Here is a 24050-nt window from a genome sequence, read left to right as displayed (position 1 = left end):
CTTATTAAAACAGCTGTTAAGTTTATATAAATAAATAATTTGTGGAACAGCAAAAAGTTATTATTATTAGTTATAAGTTTATTTTCATTCACTTTATCATGCATGGGTATTTCAAAGTTACGGAATACTTAATACGTAACAGTTAAGATCAATGAAAGTAATTTTATAAAAATAGCTATACTTAAATCAGTAACAGATTTATTAGATAACTTATATGGTTTGGTTGACCAATACAATAACATAATGTACGTAAAAATAAAAAATATTTGTTTACATTGGCAGAACAAAGAAAAGTTTAGAAAATATTTTATTTTAATAATGTATTTTTAATTTGTTTGATATAAGTACTAGTGGTAAAACAAAAGTGCGTTTTGAAAAGCTTGCGAATGATTAAAGCAAAATTAAAACTCTCTTTAAACAAAAAGATAACATCATAATAACTGTTCTCGATAGTCATGAGAACCATCACAGATCTTAAATAGTGAAAAATATAGCAAGAGACTTCAATCAGTTTTTCGCTTAATTAAAAAAAAAAGAATACAATAAAATTAATATTTTGTTGATCTTGAAGTGGACTCAGGTATCATAACAGCGACAGTAATAAGATGAGTCGCAGTATCAAATAGCCAAGCAAAAGTTGATATTCTCGTCCAAAAGTACAATAAAACATCCTTTTGAGGTCAACAAATCGAGCCGACTAAACGTTGGTTTTTAATAATTAACACTGTGTTATATTTATTTACAGTATTTTAAGCCCCTCAAAAATCAAAAGAAGATCAATTTCATTGCGTTGAACAATATGGGACAACAAAAAAGATTTTAACAGAGTTAAAAAACTAATTGCAGGTCAACATCTGTGAATATTTTTATAATTGTGAGTTGTTAGAGTGTATGTAAAGTGTCAAGTTGTATAGGACAAGAAATTGAACATATAAATTTTTTCTGGCATAAAGTGTCATGCAGAAATTTAGATGATACATAATTACAAGTGCAAGGTGTTCTAGAGAATATGAGTTGACATGACAGAGAGTATGACATTTCAGCAATCAAAACTATAAGAATTCCTGCAATGGTTTTCACCAGTAAGAGAAGTGTTTTTATCATTTTTATATCTTATACGCACTAGAATAATGCGTAATTGCAGAGAAATTCACAAGTATTAAAGAGTGATTTGGTTTCTCACCCTTAACTTTATATTTGACAAAAAAAAAGTTAAAATCTTAGCTACACTGCAGGAAATTAAAGATTGGCTATTTTTTTCATAACTTTCATCAAAAAATATTGTAGTTTTACAGAATTTTTTATTTATTTTGTGTTTAAATCCTCTGTGATCTCTCAAATTACAAACTTTGGCCATAGTTGGGAGTGCCACTAGTCGTTCTCTAAGCAAATAACTATTTTAGGTATTTTTTAATGAAGTTAAAAATAGTGGATTAGTAAATTTTACAAAAAAATTTAAAGAAAGGCACACTGTGCATGTCTATCAATATTGTAACTGCCTATTTTGTTATTGAAACTTTTTGTCTTTTGAAGGTCTCATTATTACGTGAAAAACAATCTAAATATTTACTATTTTTTAGAGTTTTCGATTAAGAAGCACAACTCATATTTTCTTTATTTTTTTGAAGAACACGTCCGTCGTTCAAATATAGTAAGCTTAAAAAATATGTTGAACTGTAAGATTACAAATGATCTATTAAAAGAAACTATTTTTCGTACTTTTGGTTCATCTAAGTTTTCATTACAATTCTACAGAAAAAATTTAAGCGATAAATCAATAACAAAATATTTAAGATAGTACGCATTTTTCTATAAAAAAATTTTTATTGTAAAAATTTCTTCTTACATCTCCAATCACTCGACTTTTTAAGCTTTACTATAGTTTTTAAGGATTCTTTTATGACTTATGATTAATATTACCACTGGTCAGTTCATATATGTTTTCATCATTGTTAAGGCCAATAAAATTATTGCTCGAAGTCATTTTTATGAAAATATTATTATTATTATCATCATGGTTTATATTATGAAATGAATCGTAATTGTTAGTATTATTAACGTCGTTTTTAGTATTTTTTATACTTTTTTGTTTGTTATACTTGTTATTTTGTCTGTACTCACTATTGTTGTTAAGAAATTTGTTATTATTGTTTCTGTTAAATTTTACATTATAACTGTTATTCTTAATTTTCATTCTAGTAGTACTTTTTTTAGTATGCCCTGCTACATGCTTTTCCATGTGATCTTTGCGAGTGAATTTTTTGGCACATAAATTACATTTGTAAGGCGTGATGCCAGTGTGCATACACATATGGCGCCTCAGGTCAGTTTTGTGATTAAAACTTTTCGGACATACCTCGCACTTATGAGGCTTGTCATTGAGATGGACCCGTTCATGTACCTCATGCTTTTCTTTTTCAAGAAAGCGTTTGCCACATTTGTCACATTTAAAGGGTCTGACTCCTGCATGAAAACTTTTATTGTGCTGCGTGAGATAGCAAGATTTATAAAAAGTCTTAGAACATGGTTCACACCTTAATTTGACACTTTCAGTTACATAATTATCTGTTGATATTTTTGACAAAGTTAAATTGATCTTATTGTTGGGATTTATTTTTTTTTTTTTAACATAATTTTTCTTTTTAGAAATGATATTGATATCAACATCTTTGGCTTCCCATATTTTATTGTCCTTAGTTTGGTTACGTTCATTTGTGTGTCGCTGCTGATGTTGTTGCTGCTGCTGCTGAGAAACGTGTTGAAATGATGATAATACATTAGGAGAGATACTTTCACTAGTAAAAGTTGACGATTGAATTGACTTGCTCAGTATCTGTGTGTTTTTTTTTTGACTGGTTTTGCCTAAGTTGAAGCCTTGAATGAAGCTTTGATGAATTGCAAATTTTCCTAAAGAAGCGTCATTTGTATCATAAGTGCGGAATGCTGAAGCTTGCTGGTTAATTGTAGAGAAGCCGGGTAACATCTTAATCTGATTTTTCCTTTTGCTACTACTCATGTACTGTCTATTAAATTTACCAGTGGTTGTTAGTTGACTGATAGTACACACCAGCAGCTCCGGAATTTTGACAGCCGTTGTAACGTGGGGGGGCAGGACGTTTGGGTAAATCTGATGAGGTGTTAAAGTATCCTTCATCATGGCTTCTGGTGACGATAAAGTCATTACGTCTGGTATAACTCTCGTTACTGTAGGTGAAAGTAAACTCTCGGATTGCTGCTGGTGGGTTATTGTCATTTGTAATGGTGAATCCATGTGTACTTGCTGGTGCGTGGGAGATCTGATCATAGTCATGGGCTGGTAGTCTAATGTTTTGATTGGAGAATGTGAGACCATTGGTTGATGTGGCTGTGGAGATAACTGGAGGAGTGTCGAAGCCATTGGTTGTTGAATTTTTGGATAGATGTGCTGATTTTGTTGGACTTGATCCGTTGTTGAAATTGTTGACGAAAATGTTAGTGTCAGCGGAAGTGTAGGCTCCAGAGATTGGATTGGTTGTTTCTGAATTTTTTGCTGAAGCTGTAACGATGGTTGCAGAATTTTCTGAGGCTGGGTTACGTGGTTCGTTGTAAGCTCGCTGCTGACGCAGGCAATGTTGCTGCTGCGACCGCTGGGAATATTCATGCTGATAATAGGCGTATGAAGCAGGCCCCTCGGTGCCTTTTCCGAGGGACCTGCCATCAAGTTTGGGGGACTGTTAGAAGTTAATTGATCGGGTGAGATTTGGTTACTAATTGTTTTTCTTATTAAAGAAGAGTCCCCACGATTTGGGTGATGGTGTGAGCTTATTGGTTGAGTAGCTGGATCAGGCATATTACTTTGCTTCACGGCATTTTTATGAAGAGTTGTATTGTAGTGTCTTTTGAGGTGCCCAGAGCTAGTAAACCACTTGTTGCACGCCGTGCAATTGTAGGTCTTTGGTCTTCGTGCTTCATTGCTTTTCCATGATTGATTACCACCAAGTGGTGGTTTATTACTTTGTGGGATTATGCGCCCAGATACAGGATGTATAAGCATTTGTTCTGTACTCGTAACGAGTGGTGAGCTATTGAGTGGTCGTTGATCAACTGGAGGTATCAACGGTTGGCCATGTACAAACTGCTTCTGTTGCTCCTGACGAGATGGAGGGTTATCTATTAGCATTGGACTATGATAATCCTGTGGTAGCACGGTTGTCCAGTTCATAGACTGACCAGAAAATAAAATGGGCATCTGTTGATGGTGATTCTGATCGGATCGATTCTGTTGATGTACCATGTGAGCCTGTGTATACATATCCATTTCATGAGAACGATGTGGATGAACTCTAGAGTACTCATCCTCGTACCTGTTGAACATAGGAATAAGAACATATCACTTATTTTTGGTAGCATAATAAATCAAGACATAGATATATATTTTAATGTTAAACAAATATAACTGAGGCCACCTTTTTTTGTAAATCTGTTTAGTTTATTACTTTCTAAGCATAGTTGGTGAGCATCTTTATTTACAAATATTAACAATAGTCTTACGCAAGTAAGAAAGCTAGTATTTTTATTGCCACTGAATAGAAATTTTTTTAAAGTTACCTTAACGTAAACATAAAGAAAATTTTTAATATGATGTACTGTTGAGCAATGAGACAAAAGATTAATTGTTAGAGCACTAATTATTGGGGTCTTTACTGACTATCCGATTCATCAGCTTATCATTTGTCAGTGTTAGTATTGGCATACGATATTTGTAAAAAGTCTTTATGATTTTCTATCAAGAAACAAGTATCGTCAAGTAAACAAAGTTAGATAATTAAGTACTAATAAAATCCTTAAAAAACTTAGACTCTGACTCTCTATCCCAAGTACTCGAATTTTTTTTTTTCACTGGAACAGCAGATGTCTTAGAAAAGCCTAAAAGTAAATTCTTCCACGTTTTTCAGGGGTTCTTATAGGGTTATTTACCAAGCTTTAAGTTTGAAAGCATTGAGAGAATTGGTAAACAGTGTGAAAAAGTTAGTTTAAAAAAAAAGGAAAAGAAAAAAGCTAGACTTTTGGGATGCATAAATATTATAAAGAAGTTAAAGGAAATTAACTATTAAGTTTCGATAATGCATATTTTGTTACATAAACAAACTTTCATTAAATAAAAACAGAAAACCATGGAAATAAATTGGTAAGCTTAACAGGATTTGTTACTATGTATCCCTATAAAGATGAGCTCCCGATTACTAAGCTCTAGTAATTTATGTCACGAAGAAAATTTAATTAATTATGTTTAGATTGCTAGATTTTATCATACTTATACAGTTACTATCTTCTTTGAGTGTTCCAACTGAAACTACGTAATATAATCTAAAACAACAACTTAAAATTTAGGTCAACATTACGAATGAGTTACATTACTAAACACCTGATACTTACTACAATTTTAATCAACATGTTATCGTAATCAACAAAATGTTACATGAAACCTTAAATTAAGAAAAATAATTAAACAAGGATTACTGTAACGTAACGAAAATAAAACTTTCAAGGAAATATTTATTCATAAGAATTTCTAGTATCCACGTAACATTTAATGATAATCATTTTGTATTGTCAGAAATATTACGTGGTAATTATTCATAAAACTTCAATACTATTATGATTAGTATTTCATAAAGAATAAATTGACGAGCCATCTATTACAAAAAATTAAGTAAAATTTGCCATAACTAGTTATCAAGGTATACAAAAAAAATTATTTTCAGCAGATATAATATGTAAGGCAAATTTGGTGTGTCAAGATATATTATCTTTATTACCTTTAAATTTCGTTTTTCTTATTCAACCTGATTTTTTCCATTATAAATTTATATTATAAACTTAAATTTTTACCATGAAACTTTCAACTCCCAAAGAAATAACATCAACTTCGAACAAGACATGTTTTGTACTTTTAGTGCTACATAAAAATTGTCAAACATGTACGACTTTCCAATGATTTGTTTTTTGTTTTACTTATAGTCTACTATAAATATTTGTTTATAGCAAGCATACTTCCAGTTAAAAAAGGCAAAGAATGTTTATTTCTAATTTTTTTCTATGAAAATCATACCGTTATTAAAATTAACAGAATTAAGTGATGCAGCTTAAGAAATTGTTTTTATAAAGAAAATAATATACATCATAGCTCCACAGAAAAAGTTGTGTAAAGACTTAAAACAGTCTCACCATACGTTTTTGCGGTTACTTTATCCGAATCCAAGGTAAATTTTGTTCTTTCACGTCAGAATTTTTCATAACCCCAAAAATAAAGCTCAAAAAACCTATAACACGAGAAATTATGAACTCTTAGGAATGTTATTACATAAAACCCCATAATTTTTCCACACTACGAACTAAAAACCACATAAGCACTAAAACCTTAGAACCTCATGACTTCATAACCTCAAAACTTGATCAAAAGCAGAGATACATATGTCTTATGTCGAAAAATAGCAGAGAATGGGCTGTGCTTCACACCTCGGTGACCTTATGGATTTCAAGATCGACATTCTATTAATCAGAGAGACTCTTAAACCCAAGTAAAGCTATGGCAGAACAAACTTTCGCCCCTTTTTTGACCTTAAGATTCTTAAGATTCTTAAGATTCTTAAGATCGTTGAAAAATCGGTGTAGAGACTTACAGGGTTACAGAGATTAGATAGGGTCAGCAAGAATGATACATTTTTGTATTACATGATGTAAAACTTCTTAGAACGTGTTCCAAAATAATGTACTTAGGGGTAAACGAGGGTATTATTGTGATTTTTTAATGATTAGCTTAAAACGTTTTTTAAAGAATTCAGTGTGTCAAATCGTTGTAATTTTTTTTTTTTTTTTTTTTTTTTTTTTTTTTTTAATATTTGACTCAAAAACTACTGAATTCCGCTTTCATAAATGTATAAACTCATAAATATTGATTTCAATTTTAATGCTAAATCAACGAGGTATCCGAAAAAATACCATCATAGTGAAAGAAATTATGTGTGTACCAGTTATTGTAGACATGATTTTTTGTTATGCAAGTGTAAAGTTTTTAAGGCTATTTTGGAACTAGCGTTCAATGAATTAGGTACTCTATAAGTTGATTTAATGATTTCAAGTGTTTACTTACCATAACTCATCAGCTGAATTAAAATATGCGCATTATTTGAGAGTACCGCAATAATTAGAGCAACCGCAATAATACCCTTGTTTACCCCTATGTTACAGAGATAAATTTCTTAAGGTATATTACGTGTGTTTGTAATGTATGGTTATGTGGTTAATCTATCGTTATGGTTACGTGGTTTTGGAAAGTTTAAGGTGCCAAAGTTGAAGGGTTCAAAAGTCTAGGGGTCGAAACACAATGGGAATTACGATACACTGACCAAATGCCTATTAACTCCATTTTTCGGCATCAGAGACGCGTATCTCTACTGCTTACCAAGTTTTTAGGTTATGAAGTCATTGGATTGTGAGATTTTAGTGCTTACAAGGTTTTGAGAGGGTGAGATTGGTAAATTAGGGGGTTTTTGGTAATAATTTTTTAGGAAATTCATGACTTCTCGTATTAGGGGGTTTTTGGATGGAGAGAAACTAGCTTCAGATTCAGATTCAACGACCATAAAAACGTACATTAAGACTGGTCCAGGTCTTTGCACAATTTTTCTTGATCTTCTCTGAATTCTTCTCTCTTTTCATTCTCAATGAAAATAAATATCGTAGAATAGCATATACAAAATTTACAACACTGCAAAATACGAACAATGCAAAAACAATGATACATCACAATTTCAATAGTATTCAGTCACGTGAAAATAAATAATTATAAATAGCCTCCTTAAAGCTTGGCAGTGAATCGATCTGACGTATGTCACGAGTAATCTCGTCCCAGAAGCTCAACACAGAGTGCAAAGGATCTATTACATGACAGAGTACGAGCCCTTAGATAAACAAATAACGATGCCACCTGCCGAGTTGATCGACACAAGTCATCATTAACTACAAATATTTTGGCTTTATAGCTTGGTCTGTCAGTCTGCAATACTCGATACATTTGCAGTGCAAGGAAATATTTTCTGCACACATGTAGTGATACTGAGACAGAGTAAAGCTGTATGAGAGGGAGAGTGCATAGTAAAAAAGAGAGATTACAGAGAAGTGGGCGTGAGAGCGTAGGTCAGGGTACACGAGAAGAAGATTTCTAGGTTGGGGACGAGAGCCTGGTGGACGTAAACACTGGGATCGCGGGCGAGCTAGGGCATTCAGGATGGCCAAGAGTTACAGCACTACTAGTTGTAGAGGTGTATCAAGTGTAATAGTCGAGATGTAGAGTGTTCGAATCTCGGCAGTCGGTGGGAGTTCCTCTGACCGCTGTGGTAGGATAAATGTGTGAGTAAATTCGAGGAATGGTCCGAGTTTCAGCAAACGGCGAGAAATTGTCTATCCATTGTGGTAGGACGCCGAAAAAAGAGTGTGTGTATGAGAGTTTGCAAATTTGCCTGAGTCTCAGCAGATCGGAGAGCGTGACTGACAGCCCATTATGGTAGGACTTGTAGGACTTCGTACGAACAAAATAGGTAATGTGCAGTGTGTGCTCTTGTTGTTGAACTGGTGCTTAGGATATTTCGCAGTCGTGAGTATTGTGCGATGACCGGGTATTTATGTAATGAAGCCAGGTTGTTGTAACCTTGGAGTTGGACACTCTCCGGGTGCAAACCTGGAGGTGAAGATATACGGATGTAGGTGTGAGTGTGGGTGTGCAGACTTGCAGGTGAAAATGATCGGATCTCGGCGTGTATGCGTGAATCTGCAAATTATGAGATAGTGCTGGAAGTGGTGAAGATTTTTGTAAAGTTTATCTTATGTAAATAAATAAACCAGTTATCTAGAAGAGGATTCTGTGTTTATGTGTATTTTATTGTATGCATCTAATGTGTGTGTCCTGGTAATTTCCTTCCAGAACTGTTCGATTCTTGACGGACAGTTCCTGGCGTGGCCTCTTCTAGGAAGAAAGTTTTCATCGCGAGAGCAGAGCAGAGCCAAATAAAGGTATGAGAGATAGTTTTGACTCAGAGCATTTTAGTGTTTTAGGTGGTATTCATGTTTTAAGGTAGTTTTAGTGTGTTGCATCGGGACGGTTTCTCATTGGTATAAGAACGTCAACAGAGCTCGCAAATACAATGTCACAAGATAAACAATATGAAATTTGATACGAATACAATTTTTCCGGGAGAAAGTATACAAACTTGTTGCATTTTGGATAATGTTTAAGGTTTTCATGTACAACTACTTGATTATAAAATATGAATCTATTTAACAAATTTATTAAAAAATATGTACGTATACATACATCCATATGTATATGCATGTGCCTACTGACATAACATTTTCTATGTTAGTAATTTGCCATTTGATAAAAAATGAATACGTACAGTAAATGAACATTGTTTATAAAGAAAATTAAAAATAATACAAAAATTAATGTTTACTAGTATTTAATAGTAAGTAGTTAGGGGTCGTACCCAAATGTCATGGACAGTATTAGGAAAAGGGAGGGTTTGGTTGAATTATACGCTGGCTGTTTACGCTGGGGGAAGAAGGACCAGGCAATAAGCTTATGTGTGACAAAACACTCTTTTTTATTCTAAATTATTAATTTTTAAATTATTTTCTACGTACAAAACTTTTTTGTTACATTGAAAGTCACTTCTTTTAAGATCCCACTATGATTTTTAATGATTAAGGCATTCTTGGACAACATTACTAAATATGCTTATATTTAGATTTATACTTACTATCACTAACGTTGCTTCGTTTGCTCTTATGCTTCGTTGTAAGAAATTGTTATTGTAACATGATAAAAACTTTAAATATTTCAATATTACAGATAGACAGTAGTTAATCAAAAAATAAATTGTTCAAAACGTTTTGTCAAAAATGTAGAAAAAAAAGTAAATCAACGTAACTTTGAGGAGGAGGGATTCAATTCTGATTCACACAAAGTTTACACGGGAAAAGGGGGATCGAAAAATCAAACAAATCGTCCACGGCATTTGGGTATGACCTTTTAATAATGAATCTTCACCTTACTCATTTCTAACGTTATAGCTGTTTCAGTATCACAGTATTTTCCTTAGATGTATGAACAGCAAAACTATTTAAACATTTGCCACCACTACGCCAAAGAACTAATATCACCCCTTCTAAGAGCATGAAAAATTTATTTTCACACTCATGTATATATATTGTACAGTTGTTACCCTACATACCTCCTTGCCTCAACTGCACCCTGTAAACCCTAAATAAAAAAGCAAAAATTCAGTCTTCTTCTCTCAATCCTCCTGCACAGATGTAGACACTAAGTATCATCGTGCATTTAGAGCGTCAATCAGTGGCGAAAGAGAAAGGGCTTAAGTGAAAAAAAGAAGCAAGACGCCAATGAGCGGTCGATAAAAGAAATCATTAAGATCCTGAATCGAGAAAAAACCCCAATCAAACCCGAGGAAACACGGATAATTCGTGAGTAAATTTTCCGGTGTGAGAGATCTAGAGTCTTGCACTCTTTTAGGCGTTAGGTAGTAATTTTTGCCCATGATTGTTTAATAATCAGTCAAACGGTATATCAAAGCTGGCCGATCTTTTAAACCGAAGGTTCTATGTGTTCATTTGTCATTCAAAATAGTCACCAAGTTCGATTTGTATTTTTTTTTTTTTTTTTACCGGGTTTCCACGACAGCCTACTGGCCTAGTCGTGGGGGCCACCCACTCACCACCTATGTGTGGGGGTGTATTGCCACACCCATCTCCAAACCTTTTTCTTCATATCCTACCTGAATCCATGGGGACAGTGTGAGTATCTCCAGTGGAACACCTTGCCAGTTAAGCTGACACTCTCTGCACCGATGGTGCATCGGGTCCACTCGCCACTGTGTAGCCTTTCCCCGGAGAAGACTCCATTATTCCAGGACCTCCACTCCTCGCCGGTTAAGCCAGCACTCTCTGCCGAAGGATCAGATCCAGGCTAATGAGCATCCCCGGAGAAGCTCCATGTTTCAGGGACCACTCCTCACCGGTAAGGCCGACGATCCCTGCCCGACGCATGGCATCGGGTCTGCTGATCCCTACCTATAGCCCTAACACTGTTTCGCATTCACCCAGGCCCGAAAACCTGTGGGGCAAGAAAAAAACCCTCGAATTACTCTGAAAGAAAATTTCACGGAAAAACCCACCCCGAAACAGCCGGGGTTACACAGGAACTTTTCCCGATAAAAACAATTTTTGAAAAAATCTGCATTTACCGGGAATCAAACCCATGACCCCTAAAACTGCGTTGTATCAGTAAAAAGCACGCTTACTACTGAGCCAACGCCACTCCACGTTTGATTTGTATTATATTTACCTTTTAATTGTTCGGTCACATAATATTGATTTGTTCGTTTCTCGGCTTGCTCCCTATATCAGCGTTCGTGTCGCCCTGAGTCTTGAATCCTTTTATATAGCTAATCTATTTATTTATTTTCCACATTGACTTAGTTCACGATTATTTTCTTTTATTTTATTTGGGTTATCTACATGACGTATCAGTTTTAATACGCAAAAACTGTGATATCGCGTATGCGCCGATTTTTTGGTAAGATTCATCATTGTGACGGTGTGATTAGTGTGTTAGTTATATATTATTTTGAATCAAGTGCAAGTTCTATTTTGATTAAGCGTTTATTGTTAATAGACCTCGTAAATCTCCTGTGCGCTCTACAGGTCTCGCGATTTCAGCCAAAGCTTGCAGTGTAGTCTGTAATCTTATTTTGACGTGGTATGCGATCCGTGTGTATGATTTCGTTTGTCAATAAATCAAGACATTTTTTAAAAGTCATGTACGTTTAGCGGCGAAGAGCCCTGTCCAATCCATTTTTAATATCAATTCACTTCATACTAAAAATGTATCCTTTAATCTAGTACCCCTGGTGAGACAGAGGTTCTTTGCTGCACGTATTCCATCATGATGCAACACTCATCATCCGGCGCATCGGGGTGGCTGACTGATTTTTCCCTTGATCTGCTAGAGCAGACCGCCGAGGTTTCAGGTGCCTGTGTCAAAAAGAAAAAAAAGAAAAATAATGATAACAATAATAACAAGAATTTATTGCTGTCTTCACGCCTGCTACGATCACACGAGCGCTTCCAGGATACAGAGTGTATCGCCAATAATAAAGAGATCAGAGGTTTCGAAATAAACCCGACTCATAATCAAAATCATGGCTTGATTGAATCAGACTTAAACCTAAACCTGCCACCAGTGGAGATACGCGAACTTAACTATGTAAATTCAGACGGTCTTTCAGTCCACGACTAGTTGAGGGAACTTGAATCGGTATGTCAACGTTTAGCTGAGGTCAACATCCACCTTAAGAGGAAACCTAATAATTATATCGATCAGGTAACAAGCATGTCAGGATTTTTGTAATTAGTCCCAAGAGCAAGACAATCGCATACGGTGTCTAGAACAGGCTAATCTTATTTTTCATACCATGGGTAAAAATTTGTTCGTTGCCCCGCAAGCACGCAATGAAATACGCTAACCAGAGTTGGTGGGGGCGGGGGGGCGAGAAATATCGGCCCTTATAATGGATTTGCCAAATTTTTTAGCGGCAGCATACGACCACCCAACGCGATTTATATGCGGACTTACCTACTATATGGATGGAATTAATATACTCCCATACGAGGGGAGAATTCAACGGAAATCACCCAGGTACAAACTTCTTACGTAGCAATGATAGTAGTTCCAGTTCAACGACTAATAACCAAATCGAAAGAAAAAATTTGGCGACAACGGCTGCACGTCCCCAAAATTCAAATCCAACCCCAAGAAAACTAAATTTGGTTGCGGATTAAAATTTCCCGTGGTTTGCAACTATCAAAATGGGGATTAATTCCGTTACGATACAATGTCTTTATACAATGTTAATCTCTCCTTAAATTAAACAATTAATTATAAAATTGATTTTTCCAATGTCGGTTTCTTTTCGATCAGGCGACGAATGAACCCTTGGTGTATATTGCCCGAAAGTAAATATTCAGATCATGACTGTACCGGTATTAGCTTTAATCGATACTGGCTGTTGCATTACATGTGTATAGTATCAGTTCTACCAAGCTAACAAGCCTGCTTTAGCACATTGTGCTTCCTTCCCGGTTATTGGGGTATAAGCAACCGGATCTATGGGAGAAAGATCAGCACGAATTAGACGACAATTTAGAGGATCTATTCAGCTTGAGGAAGGGGAAGTTGAATTGGATTTTTTGGTAATACCTAATTTGTTGCGTGAGTGTAAAATCAGAATAGACAACATCAAACGCATTGGGGTAACGATTGACACGATAGGTAAATCGATATCATTTTGCTGGAAAAAAACAACCCAGGAAAATCACTTATACTTTTTCAGAGCAAAAAAATCCTATGTTTCCTTCGGTTGAGCTAGTGGAAGGGTCTGATTATTATCTCACTGACTCTCAGATCAACGAAAAAATCTATAGAATCAACGAGCTCTCTTTGGATCAGAAAAGCTTGCTTAAATCTTTAATTGCCGAGTACTGACATACTTTTCGAAATGAGCTGGAATGCTTTTAGAATCATAGTTATCTCTCTCTAGCTGAATCAACGAAGCTCTTCTCTCCTCGATAATGGACTTTCCCGTCACGACGCATTTTTATTTTTGGATTGACAGTCAACAAACTCGCTGATTAGAAATTAGGTTATCCACAGTTTAAGTTGGTGGGGCAACATTTTTTAATTTAACAATTTATGAAAAAAATGACTTTTTTTTGCAGAATATCTCCTCTCCAGTACGTTTTTTGCCATATGTGCTTTAAAAGGTTTTTTGTTTCCTATATACCTACAAAGTAGTGGTAGGCAAAAGTCGCTAAATTTTATTGTACATTGAGAAATTTAGTTCAAAGTTCAAAAAGGTTATTTTTTTCCAGTATCTACGGACTTAAAACTTTCAGAATATATCACTATCACTAATACGAGTATGTTTACCAAATTTCAGAACAATCAATTTAAACTTTTTGATTAATTAACATTCAAAAACTTTTAAAAGGCTTAGTTGCATAATGCACCAAAACTTTGGTATGGTCTTATTTTGATTAAACTCAGCTAAAAAATTCTGGAAACAATTGAAATTTAATATTCTGTTGGAATGAAAACGAAAAATTAGTTTTTACCGATTTTATAACGATTTCTGTGACCATATTGGTTCACGACGGACGTAAGTAACAACATAACATTTTTAATTGTGAATATTAAGGATTCACTTTTGCACAGTTCAATAGCTGATATTTTTTTACGAATTAAAAAAAAAAAGATTTTACTTTAGGACCTTCTGGAGCCAAGAAGAAATATTTTCTTCAAAATATTCGTGACAGCGTATTTTACGTTGTTGATTCCTAAAGTTTAGTAAGGTTCAAGTTTAATAGTTGTGTTTTGATTAAAAAAATATTTCGGTTCCTTATTGCTATTTTTTTTAGTATGAGAAAACAAACGTCAAGTGTACCGTGCGGTAGCCGAGCGCGCTGACAGGCATACAGCGGTGGAGTGAGGGGAGGGACCAGCGCTCGGGTTTGGCTCTGCTGCTGAACTGAACTTTTAGGCTCGAGGTCGGACGTGCTCGTAACGTCTCATGTAACTTATCTGTCATACTACACGGAGGTAGATTTTGTACCACAGGATTACGAGTGGTTGTGTTGCTGAAGTTCGATGCATCACTGAGATTCTACAGTATGGATGATGCCTGCCACCTAACCCAAATTTTGAGCGCATACAATACAGCGCAGCATTGAACGGTGGAAGTTCGAGAGAGGGGGCTGTTTGAGCCCAGACGTTTGGACTCTCTGAGTTCAAACGCTTGAGCTCGCAGTCATGAATGTAATATACACCTGTCATGACTGCGAGGCGAGCTCAAGCGTTTGGACTCAGAGAATCTCAACGTCTGGGCTCAAACAGCCCCCTCCGTCGAACTTCCACCGTTCAATGCTGTGCTGTACTGTATGCGTACAAACTCTGGAACGAGGAGAGCCTGATTCATTCGTACTGTAGCAGTGCAGTAGGGTTCTAAACTGTGATGGTACAAAATTTATCTCTGTGTAGCTATGGAAATCTCTTTGGAATGGATTTGGGGTAGCTTGACGAGATATACACGAATGTACAATTTAGTTTTTTATAACATGTTAAATGCGGCAGTTTCGTAAATATTAATTGTATAATGTACATTGATACCTAGCTTAAAACATTAATACTGTTGTTTTGGAGTAGGGATGATATATTTATACAAAAAAATCTGTTATATGCGAAGGTTGCTTAATTTATACTTAAAATAAAAGTCCTTCAATGTTATGCTCAGCATAACTTAAGATTGACTTACAAAACAACCGAGGCCTTTGACATCCAAAAGAATTGAGTTATTTTATTTACTTTCTGTAATATCTGATTTATCGATATTGTTATCAATTTTGTTATCTGACATATGTGAAATACGTTAAAATCCACCATACATATGATAATACTGTCATGTTCAACGGACATCCTGATGCCAGTAATTTATATACAAAAACCACAGAGAGATTGAGAATGTTTATTCCTACTCCAACACAACGGTATTAATGTTTTAGGCCAGGTTTTAAAGTACATAATACCATCGAAATTTACGCAACTGCCTCCTATAAATAGTTATAAAAAAGTAAATTGTATATTCGTGTACATCTCGTCAAGCTACACCAAATCCATTTAAAAAGGAATAGGTGGTATGACAGATAAGATACATAAGGTTTTATGAGCACGTCTGGTTTGAAACATAAAAGTTTAAATCAGTAGAAAAGCCAAACCCGAGTGCTAGTCCCTCCCCTCACTCCACCGCTGTATGCCTGTCAGCGCGCTCGGCTACCGCACGGTACACTTGACGTTTGTTTTCTCATACTAAAAATAGCAATAAGGAACCGAAATATTTTTTTTATTAAAATACAACCATTAAACTTAAATCTTACTTAATATCAGGCATCAACAACGTTACATACGTTTGCACAAATTTTTTTCGGCCTCAGAATGTGTAAGAGATTTTTTTTTGAATTCGTAAAAAAATGTCAGTTTTTGAACTGTGCAAAAGAAAATCCTTTATATTCACAATTAAAAATGTTATATGATTTCTTACGTCTGTCGTGAACCAATATGGTCACAGAAATCGTTATAAAATCGGTAAAAATTAATTTTTCGTTTTTATTCCAGCAGGATATTAAATTTGAATAGTTTTCTGAATTTTTAAGCCAAGTTTAATCAAAATTAGACCATACCAAAAACTTTGTCGCATTATACAACTAAGCTTTTTAAGAAATTTCGAATGTTAATTGATCAAAAGTTTACATCGATTGATTTGAAATTTGGTATACATACTCGTTATAGTGATAGCAATATATTCTGAAAGTTTCAAATCCGTAGATACTTATGTGTTTGAGATATTTGGTGTGGAAAAAAATGACCTTTTTGAACTTTAAACGAAATTCATTAATGAACAACAAAATTTAGCGACTTTTTCCTACCACTACTTTGTAGGTAATTGTATGGGAAACAAAAAACCTGCAAGGCACATATAGCAAAAAATGCACTGGAGAAGAGATATTCTGCAAAAAGTAAAAAAAGTCATTTTTTCATAAATTGTTAAATTAAAAAATGTTGCCCCACCAACTCAAACTGTGGATAACGAAATTTTTAATCAGCAAATTTGTTGACTATCAATCCAAAAATAAAAATGCACTGTAACAAAAAATTGAGGTCATTTTGCTTCCTGAACTGAGCTACTTTGCTCGATTAAGATCTGTTTTTTCTCAAAAATTATTCAGTACCAATACACTGTGAAGAAGCCGTATCACTGGGAGTCAAAAAGATGCTTGCTGTCGGGACTACAGAATGATCAAATAGTCCTAACGTCAATCTAATTTGCATAGCAACAAAGTTAAACGGTTTGATTCGGTGATGTCTCGATGCTCGAGAATTAAATAAAAGACTGCAGCTGAGTCATGACGAAGCACTCGATATTGACAATATTTTTAGGTAATCCCAGAACGTAAAATTCATGACAAGGTTCCCCCTCACGTTGAGCCTTTAGCAAATAAAGCTTGATCCCAAATGGAGAAAACATTCTGCTTTTTTTATACAAAGGGTACACTTACCATCATAAGCGTGTCTCGTTCAGACTTAAATTAAGCGGTGCTGCGTTATTGAATGACACCGAACGGATTTTGCGAGAAGTATCAGATTGCATTCTTAATTTTAATGACAATTGGTTGTGGGTATCCATGGATTTTGATGAGCATTTACACCACCTTAACAAATTGTTTGACGAAATTTCCCAGAAGGGGTTACGGTAAAATTTGACGAACTCCGTTTTTGTCGCTAAATAATTAAATTTTTCGGGCACCTTCTGACAACACATGGACTGGAAATTGATACAGATAAACTTGTGGCAGTCGAGGAGTTTGCTACCCCGAAAAATATAAAACAGCTACAGGCATTCCACGGCGTTATTAATTTTTTCTCAAAATTCTTGTTTTAAATTACGGAACGCATACAACCACTCTTAGGGTTGTGAAAAGCCGGTGTTAAGTGGCAATGTAATGCATGATAAAGCTTTCTCTGAAATCAAGCAGATTTTTTCAGAGATAATGATGCTCACTCACCTCCAGCGTAACAAACCCTTTTATTTATATACTGACGCTAGTATAACTGGTCCCGGCGCAACTCTATGCCAAGAAGAAGCTAAATGTGAACGAGCCATTTACATGGCTAGTCGAACACTACGAGATATTGAATTAAATTATTTAACTACTAAATTTGAGCTCTTAGCGATTGAGTGGGCACTCGGAATGCTTCGATCATTCTTGTTGGGTGGTAAGGTGATAATAAAGACCGATTATTGCGCAATATCATATTTAATAAGTTGTCCAACGCTCACCGGACAATTAAAATGGCAGACGCTTGCTATACGAGAATATCATCTTCAAATTATTCATACGAATGGTGCGGAAAATACAGCTGCAGATACGTTCAGTTGGTAATTCGCGGGTATTAGAAACGAATCTCAATGGGTTTCTTATTAGAACTATTCTGTCCAGGACTCCTAATATTGAATTCGTGTGGGACCTTTAGAATATGGTCCAATTTCAAGAAAACGAGTCTAGGATATCGCGGCTTAAAATGAACGTTTCAAAAAATAAAGGCTTGGGGTATGTCATTATCCACGACGTTATATACAAAATCGTGCAGAGAAATAACAAAATTCTTGTTTCCAAACAGATTGTTAAAAAAATGACGATTGAGACACATGAAATCTACGGTCATATTCGAGCGAAAAAATGTATAATAATGATCCAGGCATTTTTTATTTGTTCCAACCTTAAGCGAACTATCGCACGGGGGATTAAAACTTGTGAGTCTTTTCAAAAACTTGAAGTTTAGTTACAGAATAAGCAGCGGCGAGCGAGACGGATCACGCGGCCCTTCTATCAACCGGCATGGTAGGAATGACGGGAAATTAACTTAGAGCGCTGACTTTACGATCTGTACTATGGGCCACCCAAATCAACGGCTTGCGTTCCTTAAAAGCAAGACATCACAACGCAGATGGAGATTACATGCCTTAAGGAAAAAAAAAGACGACAACGTTTGATGGAGTAAGAAGCCTGTTGATTCGAACGTCTTCGAGAGTTGGCCCTTTACGAAAGAGTGGAAGATTTCGAATATTCGAACACAATAGTTAACCAAAAGACTGGAATTTCAATCGAACTGTCTAATACAAGTATTACATCAGACTCCTCCAAACTCTTGTATCTTGTCTCACTAATGTACGTTGGATATTTATCCATGTTATACTTTTTGCTAATTATTTTCGTATGTGCTTGCTACAGGTAATCATAAAGCGCCCCATTTCTATCAGTTGGAGATACACCATCAGCGTTCTGCATCATATCAGGCCGAAGCTAGACAGAGTCATTCACATAGAGGAGCGAAGGCTTTGGAGGGAATGAGCACGGATCCATCGGAACCGAGAAGCCATAGGCGCTTGACGTCAACTTGTACCCGAAGTTATCGAACTTTCCGATGATACCGACTCCAACTTAAATGGCAATGGGTTGAGATGCCTTTTATCTCCAAAAAATGTCATCTGTACCGCATTATCAAGATCTAGTGGTGCACCCTTATGCAATGTCTCGCCGGGTCCTTCAACCACGTTATTTTCTGACACGTCTTCTGATCGTAAATCTTCTGTCCTAAGTGCGAGGGCGCCTCGTGCGTTGCCTGATTATGAGGATAGCTTTCCGTATTTGTCGAATGTTAATAGTATCCATTTAGATAAGATATTTGAAAACACGTATGCCTATTGGAACTAATCCGCTTTATCTTGTGATTTTTTTGTCATTATTTTTGTTCACACACTAAAAATGTATCTCATCAAAAAATCCGAGGGGGGCGATGCAAGGTGATTCCCAGACACACACACGCGTATAGTATGTATTTAAAATCGATCTGTGTTAATTTCTCTCCAGCCTCCTGCACAGATCTAAGCCGCTAAGTATCATCGCGCATCGAGAGCGTCAATCAGTGGCAAAAGGGGAGAGGCTTAATTAAAAAGGAGCAGCAAGTCACCGAGAGTGGTCGATAGAGAAAATAATTAAGATCCTGGGTTGAGAAAAAAGTGGTCACCCCAACCAAATCCAAGGAAACACGGATAATTCGTCAGTAAATTTTCCGGTGTGAGATAGGCACAAGAGTCTTGCACTCTTTTAGGCTTTAAGTAGTAATTTTTTCCCATGATTTGTTTAATAATCAGTCAAACGGTGTACCAAAGCCCGCCGATCTTTTGAGCCAGAGGTTCTATGCGTTCATTTGTCATTCAAAATAGTTACCACGTTCGATTTGTATTATGTTAACATTTTAATTGTTCGGTCACATAATACTGATTTGCTCGTTTTGCGGCTTGCTCCCTATTTCAGCGTTCGTGTCGCCCTGAGTCTTGAATCCTATTATATAGCTGATCTCTTCGTTATTCTTTATTTATTTTCCATTTCAATTCAGCGTTTAGAGTCAATAGACCTCGTAAATCTTCTGTACGCTCTACAGGTCTCGCGATTCCAGCCAAAGCTCGCAGGGTAGCGTATAATCCTATATTAGGAATTTACCAGGCCCTTCGATCTATGGTATCGACATGTAAATTCGAGCGTTTGTTTTGATGTGATGCTGTTCATATTTTCTGTTTAAATATTATAGTTATTATGTTGCTATACGCCTGCTCTAGGAAAGGCTCTTGTTAAGTCAAGACTCCTAGTCAGACGTAAGCAAGAAATCCGTTGATACTATATTGTAGCTATGTACGTGTAGCGTCCGGTATTCGAGTGTTATTATCAGCTGGAATACAAATAAAATGTAGAGTTGTACTTGACGTGGTATGCGACTCGTATGTATGATTTTGTTAATCAATAAACGAAAATATTTTTTCAAAGTGGTGTACGTTTAGTTGCCCAGATCCCTGTCCAATCGATTTTTAACATCAATTCACCCGATCCTAAAAGTATACTCTTTTATTATATATCTACATTAATAGGGCTCTACTTCCTGTGCGCTCCGTGCCCTATCCCTCGACTCTTACTTTACATAAGGATCTTTCAATTCAATATATGATATAGTAACTTATGTAACATTTAAGTTTTAATACTGCTCATGCTCATGATCGATATAAATGTATATTATTAATAGCTCAAGTTTTTTTTGTTTTCAAAAATTAACACAAAGCTTACAATGAGTGTGGATCAGAATATGTTCATCACACTCATGGTTTTTAAAAGTGTTTGTGGTCTTACCCAGACATCCCGAAGGAAACACTAAGAGATATACCATTTTGTCTACAAATCATGAGAGCTTATTTAAGAATGTGTGATTTTAAACATTGTTCAGCTTATTTTTTAAAGAACTACAAATGTCCTTTTAGATTTTGATTCTATAATTTCGCTGGATTTAGTTGCGATTGGTTTTATTGTCAATTTTGTAAACTTTTTTTTTTATTTTTGTACGTAAAAATACATTATATAGTTTATTCATTCATTTGTTTTTGTAATTTACAATAAATATTTAATATTTTTTGGTATAGGATTTTTTTTTTTTTTTTTTTTATTAAAAAATCTTAATGTGATTCTTAATTATCTTTATATTTCTGTTTAACGTTTTTTTTATGAATTTCAGAACTTTTAGGACGAATACGATTTATTGCCAATGTGTATACAGGCTCAGGAATTCCTTACAAAATATGAACTCAACACATCAAACTTACTTAACATTTTAGTTTTGTTAAAAGCTATTTTTAAGGGGACATCATCACTTTTCAGGAGAATACCATTATTTCGTTGTAATGTTAAATAAAAAAAAACTAAACATAACTTTTCAGAAAAAAGAGAACAGATATTCTTTATTGAAACCCAGACAACAACTTGGGCTTTTTCTCAATGTTATGGGAAACGATTCTCAAAGAGATCTGGCGAAAACAAATTCTCCACTTGCTTGAAAAAAAAAAAACATTTCTTCATTTTAAATTGTCATGACAACAAACTCGATCATGTATGTTCACCTGTTAAACGTTTAAAACGAAAAACAATTGAAACATTCTAATGACGATAATACTAATAAGAGAATCACTGTTTCTCATTGATATAAACAAGTTTTTCTTCTGTCTTAAAAAACTAGCTCCTGACCAACCGTCTGCAAGAGTGCCCCTTTGCTCTCCTGCTCCGTAGTTCCTTTCTTTTATCGAACTACCAGAATGTTCGGTGAGGGAAAATAGATGCCCCTGATCAGCCCTTATTCGACTGGCCGTGGCACGGCCTGGCACGGTTACTAGCGTTGTGCTAGAGCAGCCCTTAAGATCGGAAGACCAAGCTTAATTTTTAGTAGGCAAACGTATTACAAAAAATAATTAGCAGTTTGAAACATTTTCTCTCCCGTACAGAATTATAATTTTGAACCTCTAGAAATTTAACTAGTTTTCTCGTCAGACGCTTTATGATTCTGTTCGCAGTTCTAATTTCTGCTACACGAACTTGCTTGTCTGAACCGGGAAAACCTGACTTATGAGTCCCTTCCTCCATTGATTTCTCTCGATATTTTTATAGGCGATCAACACCACATTCCCTACTTTTAAAGGTATTTCTTCGTCATGCCACTTTGACTTTGGTAACAATGAAGGAAGGTACTCTCGAAGGTACTCTTCCAAAGAAAACGTTGAGCATTGCGATCTTCTGGTCTAATCTTGATTTTCAAAAACATATCGCGCATATCCGATTTCACGGCAAAAACAAACAATGACGAAATCGCATAACGACGCCAGGAAGAGATTTTAGTAGATCAGGACCAGCTAATAAGAGATCGTTTAAACTTTTTGAATCCGTTTTGGCTGTGACGTCAAAAACTAACCTGACTTTTTCTGGTTTATTTATGTTTTAAACGCCAAAATGTGGAAGATACCGACTTTTTTTTCCTAAAACTTTCTCACCAGCCTTGATCGTGAGTTTATTTTGAAACAAATGCATCATTTTCTTGTAATGTAGCTGAATGTACTCAGAGTCTTTATCGAGTTTTTTCTTTAGCAATATTGACCGTCGAAATGCGCTTGTTCGACTGTCAGAAAAAGTTTCGTCTCTTGACTTCCATAAAAGTCCATAGGAAACGTCCATAAAAGTCTACAAAAAACACATCGGAATCAGAACTTTGATTTTTGTCTTGGTCTTGCACTGCTTTGCCCGCTGCATAGTGATTTAGTTGTTAATGTGGCACTCTAATGTGAGCTGCCGCTGCTGCTCGTGGTTGCAGATCTGCGGGCTGGAGGACCGCTGCCATGAGGGGACAACGTAGTGCTCGATTGCGAGCTATCGCTGATTCAAGAGGTGGCAGAGCTGCTGCATGAGGTGGTGGGGCCGCAAGCTCGATGGTCTCTGCTGCTGGACAACGGCTTGGCACTCGATTGTGAACTACCACAGGAAGTGCAGGGGCTGTAGCAAACTCGAATTTTTCAACTGCGTCAACTGGAGCACAATTTTGTAAGAAGTCTGGCACGGCTAGTAAAGCTGCAAGCTCGGCATTTGCATTCGCATTTGCCCGTGCCTCAGGTTAACAAAATTGCCGGGCCCCTTGGAGGCTATCTTCTTCTTTAGCTTCCGATTCTTCTGACGACTGAATTTTTCGCGCGTCTTCTTCATCTTGAAGGGGTACGAATCTCAGGAATGGTCTTGCTACGAATCTGTTTGGGTTCATAGCAAGAAATCGTCCCCCGAGTCTGGGTCTAAGAAATGGTTTTCTCCATGAACTAGACATAAACGTATTTCTGGAGGTCCGCCTATCGGTGGATCTAATTGTTTCTTTACTGTCCACAAAACACACGAAAAGGATGAAAAAACTTTTTTGCTTTTTTTTTCGATTTCTCGGCTGATACACTAAAAAATGTTTCGCTGTAATGTTAAATAAAAAAAACTAAACACATCTTTTTATAAAAAAGAGAAAAGATATTCCTTATTTAAACCCAGACAACAGCTTGGACTTTTTCTCGATGTTATCGGAATCAATCCTCAAAGAGATCTGCCAAAAATATATTCTTCGCTCGCTTCCAAAAAAAAAAAAAACATTTCTTTATTTTAAATTGTCATGACAACGAGCTCGATCATGTACGTTCGCCTGTTAAACTTTTAAAACGAAAATAATTGAAACATTTTAATGACGATGATACTAATAAGAGAATCACTGTTTCTCATTGATATAAATAAGCTTTTCTTCCGTCTTAAAAAACGAGCTCCTGACCAACCGTCTGCAAGAGTACCCCTTTGCACTCCTGCTCCGTAGTTCCTTTCTTTTATCTAACTACCAGAATGTTCGGTGAAGGGAAATAGATGCCCTCGACCAGCCCTTATTCGACTGGCCGTGGCACGGACTTGCACGGTTACTAGCTTCGCGCTAGAGCAGC

The 24050-nt window shown here is 35.8% G+C and overlaps 1 protein-coding gene across 1 annotated transcript in view; it reads right to left on the bottom strand.

Moving 5' to 3' along the window:
- Positions 1-283: 283 nt before the first annotated feature.
- Positions 284-24050, bottom strand: part of LOC106639717 (uncharacterized) — an 87854-nt gene continuing 64087 nt past the window's right edge. Inside the window, exon 2 of the mRNA XM_014353472.2 lies at positions 284-4343. Coding sequence (XP_014208958.2) covers positions 1898-4343 — 2446 coding nt within the window. The 3' untranslated portion in view covers positions 284-1897. The remainder of the gene's footprint in view (positions 4344-24050) is intronic.

The sequence above is a fragment of the Copidosoma floridanum genome, unplaced genomic scaffold (assembly GCF_036245765.1).
Source record: "Copidosoma floridanum isolate Cflo_tuat_1 unplaced genomic scaffold, Cflo_Japanese_pri ptg000020l, whole genome shotgun sequence".
In the NCBI taxonomy this organism is placed as follows: Eukaryota; Metazoa; Arthropoda; class Insecta; order Hymenoptera; family Encyrtidae; genus Copidosoma; species Copidosoma floridanum.
The sequence above is the reverse complement of the archived record's forward strand: the minus strand, read 5'-3'. Positions and strand labels throughout refer to the sequence as shown.